The sequence below is a fragment of the Pinus tabuliformis genome, chromosome 7, assembly GCF_031772625.1.
Source record: "Pinus tabuliformis cultivar Carrire ecotype Pingquan chromosome 7, CPIR1, whole genome shotgun sequence".
NCBI classification, from domain to species: domain Eukaryota; kingdom Viridiplantae; phylum Streptophyta; class Pinopsida; order Pinales; family Pinaceae; genus Pinus; species Pinus tabuliformis.
The window spans coordinates 259,646,007-259,654,817 of record NC_142293.1 but is presented as its reverse complement, the minus strand read 5'-3'; the positions used below and the strand labels follow the sequence as shown (position 1 = coordinate 259,654,817).

The window sequence follows — 8,811 nt, the reverse complement described above, 5'->3', positions numbered from 1 at the left end:
ATAATTTGAACCATTTAAATTTATGATTTTACATTTTTAATTAAAAAAATTTCAAAACATAAAATTGATTGAAGACATTTTTTTAATTTTATATATGTAAGTTTATTCCCAAATATAATAAGCATATAAAATTAATTATATAGAGATTATGATTATGATTATATATATATATATATATATATATATAGCTTTTTTCTTATTGAAAGTATGATTATGTCTAGGTATATCATGTATAAAAAGAAGTTATATAACATTGAAGTTATATAATCTTGGCTAGACTATTCAGAGATAAAGGAAGAGATCATCTAGATAAGAAGAAAATAAACAGTGCTAAGATAAGAACTCATTCACATGAGCTTTATAATGAAATAGGGCATTTTTCTACTCCCAAAACACCATGGGGGCATATATAAGATATTAAGGGGGTTGAAGATAAAAAGCACTTTCTCTTAGATTGTCCAACTTATAGTCAAATCCATTCTAATTTTCAAATTATGTGTCACAATATGAACCTTCTTGGCCTACTAAGGCAACAAAGCTATGGTGATCTAGGAATGCTTCTCTCACTTCTCTTCAAGCATATACATAATATTCTAAAGAACTTCCATAAATTTCTTACCTTCATAAGGTAGATAAGCCATATTGGTCTTAGTGGAAGTTAATCATCTCTCTCTTACACACATAGGTTGAACCGAAATCAAGGTTATCCAAGGTGGAGAATTTAGTTAGTTTCAGTTATACTCAGTTAAACTAGTTCCAATAGTCAATAGAACTAGTGCATGGTCAATTGAGCAGTGGGAAAACAGTCTAACTTAGAGATCATCTAGTTAACTCAGGCATGCAACTAAATTAGCTCATGCATGTAGATAATTCGAGTTCCTGAGCTTTGGTGGAGATTCCAAGGTAGTGTACAATTAATTATATACTAGATTGAATGTATATTTTATTATATTGGTCAGATGATCAACCTTGAGGAATTGGTCAAGCATTTTGGAGGAAATTCCTAAATAATAGGGGCCAATTTCCTCAAGAATTGTGCAAGGAAATAGGGGCTCAAATAAAGGTTGAAATTGAGTAAGTCTAGATCAGATCTTCTGAGTGAGCAGAGAAATAGGTTATGCACTTGCAAGTTATGGTAAGTTGAGCAAAGAAATTGTAATACATCTATATTCATCATATTGATGTAAGAAAACATTAGGGTTTTTTAGCAGTTTGCTTTCCCTGAGAAAAATACTATTTGCATGTGTGTGATTTCTTATTGCATGTCTCATATTTTTGTTCTAAATTGTGAATTAATGTCTCTAGAGTAGTAGAGTAGGTTTGTGTCTTGTGATTTTGATTAAAAATTCATAAGCAATTGCAAATCTACACCATAATTTCTACATGTAATACCAAGGATGTCGAATAATGTGAGAGAGACTCTAGCTATTACGGATGAAAATGGAATTTATGACAAGGCTTGATCAAGTTTCACTAAAATGAGTAAGCTAGAGCCCCCCTCTCGAGAGATCTTGGAGAAAAAGATGGTGTGACTGACCACAAGGTGAATTGTTTAGTATTGGAATTCAAGTAGGCTCATGTCACGAGGAGAGCCAGGTTTATAACAATGCAAGTGCTATTAATTTTCCATGTGAGGACGTGATCATCTAGGCAGAGAAACTTCTCTTGAAGGTGTCTTTGATGCATGGTCTTGGGATCGAGGATCCAATGTACTCTTCAACTCATGTGAGGTGTTAACATCTTGATAGTCATTTATTATATTGTGGGATCACGCTACCACATCCCCAACCACTTGGTCAAGAAGGGTAGTGGTACCTTGTCCCCCTTTTTCTTTAAAAACACCCCATCCAAGATAATTTCAAAATTACGATTAAGAAAAAGTATTGTTGTTCTTTTTTTTCTTTTTTTTTTCCTACATTCTACATAGTAATTCTAGAAGAAAGATCAATAATATAAATTCCTATTATGAACGTTTGCTTTCTAAAATGAAGTACTACAACACAAAATTTAAATTTATAAGTTTGTAAAATTCCAATTAAGAAAAAAATATCAAATACAAAATAAATTTAAATTATTTTTCTTCTAACACATGGATTTTTTGAAAATGCGTGGATACTTTATGCATACTTTTTCTCATTTTAAAAGTGATACCCAATATAAAGTGAATGGTGTAAATTTGGAGAGACCCACAAATACAAGTGCATTGAAATTGTGACATAATATCAATAATCTAAGTTTATAACTTTAAGGTTACTAATAAAAAATATTAAAACACAATTTTATTATTATTATTATTATTTTATGACCATTTTAACTTTAGCTCTATCAAATGTCTATAGGGTTGAATTTTCTTTTTGTTGTTGTTGTAAAACTTGAGGAAAAGTTTGAACCTTGAGAAATTTAATCCCTCTCTACTCTCGCTAAATCTAGAGTTAAGATGGATCTAGAGGAAAAGTTTGCACCTTGAGAATTTTGATCTCTCTATAAGCTCTCTAAAACTAGAGTTAAGATGGATCTAGAATGATTTAATTATTAATACTTATAATTCTTAACTTTATTTTATTCTATATTTATGTAGTTTGACTGAATTAAGATGTTTAAATAACATAACATAACCTTACAACATCTCATTCATGTTGGGCTAAAGTCTCTCCATACAATCATTCATGTTGGGCTAAAATCTCTCCATACAATTATTTAAATATGTAGATATTTATTTTTATTTTGATGGATAATATTTAATATAAAGTAGAAAATATAAACTTGAAAAGTCTCATAAATATTATAAATATCAAGTACATGTAATTTGAACCATTTAAATTTATAATTTTATATTTTTAATTTGAAAAAAATTCAAAACACAAAATTCATAATATCTTTTTATTAAATATATAGTTATTTTATTTTATTTTATAATTATTATATACAACGGTACATTAAAAATGTAATGTAATTTCAAAAATTTTAATTTATATTTTTAAAATTACTAATAAAAAATATTAACATACTAAATTCTCTATTATTATTAAAATTTAGAGATATTTATTTTCATTTTAATGGATAATACATAATATATAGTGGGAGGCATACACTTGAAAAGGGCTACCCATATTATAAATATCTAAGTGCATTATAATGTAATTTGAACTAATTTTAAATTTTTAATTAAAAAAATTGAAACATAAAATTGGTAAAATTTATGATTTTATATTTTTAATTAAACAAATTTCAAAACATAAAATTGATTGAAAACATTTTTTTTTAATTATGTATATGTAATTTTATTCTCAAATATAATAAGTAATATAAAATTAATTATATAGATATAGATATATTAGCTTTTTTCTTATTGAAAGTATGATTATGTTTAGGTATATCCTGTAGAAAAAGAAGTTATATAACATTGAAGCTATATAATTTTGGCTAGACTATCGGGAGATAAAGGAGGAGATCATCTAGATAAAAAGAAACTAAACAATGCTAAAATAAGAACTCATTCACATGAGCTTCATGATGAAATAGTGCATTTGTCTACTCCCAAACCACCATGGGAAGAGAGAGTGTGTCATCTCTAAGATATTAAGAGGGTTGAAGATAAAAAAACACTCTTAGATTGTCCAACTTATAGTCAAATCCATTCTAATTTTCAAATTAAGTGTCACACTACCAACCTTCTTGAACACAACTATGGTGATATAAGAATGCTTCTCTCACTTCTCTTCAAGCATATACATAATATTATAAAGAATTTAGATAAATTTCATACCTTCATAAGGTAGATAAACAATATTGGTCTTAGTGGAAGTTAATCATCTCTCTCACATAGAGGTTGAACTGAGATCAAGGTTATTCTTACTATTGAATGGAAGAATAATTTGGTCACTAGTGAAATGCTATCTTTTGAAATAGTTTAATTCCCCTAAAATAATTCTCATCTTCAACTTCTCTTAACAAAATAAAATTTAAGATAAAATTTAAAAATAATATTGACATAAAATTAACACTATCGATTAAAAAAAACCAACAAATTTCATTTACAATAGGAAAAAAATAATGACCCTCTTTCTTAAAGTCCCATCATTCAACAACTTAATCTTATCCATGCAATAAACCTCAATAAACATCTTAACCTCATCCATAAACCAAACTTATTATATCTATATGCATTCAACAACTTAGCCTAATCCATACAATAATGTTATTGCATAATCTTATTGCATGGAAACCTAAATACAATCATAATGTTGAAAATGGAGAGCACATTATGGTCCCCCGGACGGACCTGATTCCAACTATGAATTGTGCATGTCAAGTTCAGAGATTATCTTCCTAATACGGCCATTCTCACTTTATACAGCAGTCAGACAGGACCAAGTCTCAATAAAAGATCTGTCAGGAATCTATACCATACCATGGACAAGACAAAACCGAGTCTGCCATCTCACGGGTCAGGTCCTCGGGTCTCGTATTGGATCTCTCGTCGCTCCGATTTCTTGGAAACTGCCCATAATATTCAGTCATTGGAAAATAGAATGATATTTTTACATCGTGGCGGCAATTACAGTCAAATTACCAGATGTGATGGATAGGATTGTGGAAGAGGTTGGATTGGATGTGAATTGTGTGTGTGGCTGCTGGTGGCCTGACATTTGTGTAAAGATGAGAGGGACTGTTGTGGCCATGGATCAATATTGTCAAGAAAGGAATTCAAACCAGTGGAAATTGTGTGCTAAAGTTACTAACTTGCAGAGATCTGGAAGCAATGGATTGCCCAATATACTAAAGTTATTGACTTGCAGAGATCTGGAAGCAATGGATTGCCCAATATAAAAAAGTTACTAGCTTGCAGGGATCTGGAAGCACTGTATTGCTAATATACTATTGAAATTTTCTAGCGTTTGGCTAGGTAGAAATAGAAGAATTCCTTGGTGCACAGGAAGTTATATTCATGTTTACACAGGATCAAATTCACAGAGATCCAAATCTTTTTTACACTGAAAAGACTTGAATTTCTTATTGAAAATTTGGATTGATATTCAGGACTTTGGAATGTCACAGCCTCTTAACCAATGGTGGCAGCTTGCTCAGATACCATTTTAGAACTTGGACAAAGTAGAAATCAATGGCAGGATCTGTCACTGTGGGGCTGCTTTACAACCCAGTTCATTTCATGTTAGCTGCCAGATTGGAGAATGGATTGATATTCCAAAGGACAGCAGAACGCTAATTCACAGCATGATTAACAAGGTATGCAAAACAACTGAACCTTCTGCAACACGTACGGTTTCATCTCATGGATCTGCACCATCATCTGTTGAATCTTGCCATAGCGGTAGTCCCCACTTGTATTATTCTTCTAGTCTAAACACAAACTCTCCAATCTTTCAATCCTCATCTACTTTGTCATTACAGAATACCTATTGTGTAGCTGATGGAGAAAGTTATGATTACCACCATGGATGGGAAAATTGAGGGATGCAGCATAATGAGGAGGAGGCAATAGCAGGATGGGATAGAAATATTGGACCATCATTGCAAACCATGGATGAGGATGCATCTCATCTCTGGGTAGAAGAAATGATAAATCACCTCAGGAAGAGCTCTCCTAACGTACCAGTCTACCAGATTCTTAAATACTTGCATAGCAGTATTTACTGTTGCAGTAACCCTTTTATAAAATCTGCAGTTGAATCCAGACTTCTCTACTTCACACAATTTAGTGTTCTTCCAAATCATAACACACAAATATTTGACAAAAACAATAGATTAATAACTCAATCTAAAACTAGAGTTCCATTGAAGCACAACTTTGAGAATAGCTATAAGGAGAAGGAACATTCAACAGAAGAACAGAGACTAAATATGCCATCATTGCCATTGCATCATCAATTTAGCAAAATGCAAGAAACTCTGGTAAGAAGGGAGGATGAGAGATTCAATGAATCAGATGTAGCAGGGAAGGAAGCTTCAGGAACATTAAGGAATATTAATAGTCCAACTACAACTTCTTGTTCTGAAGAAGAAGGATTGCATCTTCTAGCTCTTCTTCTACAGTGTGCAGAGGCTGTTTCAGAGGACAATCATGAAGAGGCAAACAGTATCCTGCCCTATATTTATGAGCTTTCTTCACCTTATGGGAGTTCAGTTCACCGTGTGGCTTCATACTTTGCTGAGGCCTTATCATGTCGGTTGATCAGCTCATACTTAGGAATCTACTCTCCTATCATGAATGAATCACGGAACCAAAGTATTGTATCAGCATTCCAAGTATATAATGGTATCAGCCCATTTGTGAAGTTTTCTCATTTCACTGCAAATCAGGCAATCCAACAAGTATTCCAAGGTGAAAATAGTGTGCACATCATTGATCTTGACATAATGCAAGGTCTGCAATGGCCGGGCTTGTTTCACATATTGGCCTCCAGACCAGGCAGTCCTCCTTATGTGAGAATTACAGGCCTGGGAACCTCCATGGAAGCATTGGAGGCAACTGGCAAGAGGCTCTCAAACTTTGCTGAGACATTGGGTATTCCTTTTGAATTTCATGCTGTTTCAGACAAGGCTGGGAATATTAATGAAAATTTAGAGAGGCTTAAGGTCAGAAAAGGGGATGCATTGGCTGTGCATTGGTTACAGCATTCTCTATATGATGTCACAGGCTCTGATATCAGTACATTATGCCTTCTAAGGAGGCTTTGTCCAAAGGTTATCACAATGGTAGAACAAGATCTGAGCCATGTTGGGTCTTTTTTAAACAGATTTGTGGAGGGAATACATTATTATTCTGCTGTGTTTGATTCTCTAGGTGCAGCTTATCCTGAGGATAGCCATGAGAGGCATGTTGTGGAACAACAACTGCTTTCATGCGAGATCAAGAATATTCTGGCAGTTGGTGGGCCTGCAAGAACTGGTGAAGCAAGATTCCACAACTGGAGAGACCAGCTGCAACAAGCTGGGTTCAGCAAGCTTTCTCTTGCTGGAAATGCAGCAGCACAAGCCACACTTCTCCTGGGTATGTTTCCTTGCAAAGGCTACACTCTCGTGGAGGAATCAGGGACTTTAAGAATTGGATGGAAAGATATTTGCTTATTAACTGCTTCGGCCTGGAGACCTGCTCATCATACCCTCTAAACCTAAAATTATAGTTCTCCAGAGTTGAATCTGAAGTACATTATGAATATCATCATGAATATGAATTTGGAGAAAGATATAGTATTGTTTATTTATTTATTCATTCTTTTCTGTCGATGATTCAAATTGAAATTGCTTGCAATATCATCTGCATTTTACAATAATCTTTGTGCTTTACGTTGTTTGCATCTCAACTACTGATCTGAGAGATCAAAAAAAAACCAGTGTTTTCACGCCTGCAAATATAAACATTGAGATTTTCTTAGGGTTACACAAGAAGTAATGTAATTTTGTTAGGGTTACACAAGAAGCAACGTACTGTAAATCATGTTATTTTAAACCCTATTGAGCATGTTGTAAACGTAATTGAACTGCAATGATTACAGTTAGGCAAAGCCTGTTCTGAAGTTCTCTTTTCAGTACACAAAGAAACAATTCAGATCGGTACTCCCATCCTGCATGCAGCAAGAAAGTGAGATATGGCTGGCCATTGTACAGTGCTTTTTTTCACTGTTTTTGTTTCTTTTACTTGTACCTGAGGCACGAAACCTGTTACAGATGGTTATGGATCCTGAGTCATCTGGCAAGTTGCCCAAGAGATTCTTGCAAGATGATGCAAGCTGGCATGAAACCCTAATGGTGTCGAATAGAACAAAGGTTGGCCATGAATACTGTTAGGTTTTATGAAATCAACTAGTGACAATATTGCTTCCATTGTGGGGCGCTCGAACTGGATTGATGAAGAAATCGTTCCTTACAGCTTTTATCATCACATGGCACTGCCAATATTTTCTTCGATGTGATGATCGTTCCTTACAGGTTTTATCATCACATGGCACTGCCAATATTTTCTTCGATGTGATGATTTGATGTGTTTATGTATTGTATTTGGGAAAATATTAATCACCATGTAGTAAGTTAATTATTGGGCTATTGCTCATGAACATGTTTAATGAATATTATTTTTATTTCACTAATTAAATGAGAAAACAGTAATCAATAATTAATGATTAACTTACTGCAAAGTGCTTAATATTGACCCAAATTTTATATTCACAACAAAAACCAGACATTAACACAAAAGAATCTAAATAACAGTGCCATGTGATCATCAAAGTGCATTTTTTATTATAAGTAATATAATATTTGTTTATAAGTTAAAGGCATAAGCTGGATTTTTGCCCACAGTTCCAGCTAGTTCCATACTGACAGAATCCTTTGTCTGAGATGAAGAAACAAACCTCCTTTCAATTTTATTATACAGTTAGAATCTATCTTAATACACACTGATATATATTTATTATTAAATGCAGCATTGACATGAGTGGCTCTTTCCACTAATTCTTGATGTCCAAGAGCATGGCTCAAAATAGCCTATGCTTATCATTAAATAATTATGCCCATGTTGTAAACATTTCTTCCATGATTGGAAAATATATTTTATTGTTTCCCAGTCTGTGCATGGATGGGACTCTTACTATAACTATTAGAAAAATTAATATTGTATGATGATTAAAAGAAAATTCTATTCCACAAAAGTGCTGTAACCATTTGCTTTAACAAGGTACACATATTCATTAAGTCTGGTTGGAAACATAAGCTTTCTTGGATTTCCCCCGTATCCTTTGGACTTTGATTGAGTTTCATATGATGCTGTCACTTGTTTGCTAGTACTGTACT

General features: G+C 33.0%; 1 protein-coding gene across 3 annotated transcripts; it reads left to right on the top strand.

Annotated features, from left to right (window-relative positions):
• Positions 1–4,380: 4,380 nt before the first annotated feature.
• On the top strand, positions 4,381–8,063 carry LOC149246833 (protein SCARECROW-like). 3 transcript variants are annotated; one of them, XR_016266561.1, is made up of 4 exons: positions 4,381–5,247; positions 5,413–7,012; positions 7,518–7,603; positions 7,690–8,063. XR_016266561.1 is itself a non-coding variant. In XM_089458035.1 (3 exons), the coding sequence occupies exons 2-3, from the start codon at positions 5,476–5,478 to the stop codon at positions 7,535–7,537; spliced, it is 1,557 nt and encodes a 518-aa protein (XP_089314161.1). In that variant the 5' UTR covers positions 4,381–5,247; positions 5,413–5,475; the 3' UTR covers positions 7,538–8,063. The 3 variants fall into 3 exon arrangements, 2 of the variants coding, with proteins under 2 accessions (XP_089314161.1, XP_089314160.1); XM_089458035.1 differs by having other exon boundaries at positions 7,518–8,063; XM_089458034.1 differs by lacking the exons at positions 7,518–7,603; positions 7,690–8,063 and having other exon boundaries at positions 4,385–5,247; positions 5,413–7,234.
• Positions 8,064–8,811: the final 748 nt, after the last annotated feature.

What these genes read in the sequence shown, in the direction of transcription:
- LOC149246833 (XM_089458034.1), top strand. Translation starts at nt 5,476, where the DNA reads ATGCAGCATAATGAGGAGGAGGCAATAGCAGGATGGGATAGAAATATT.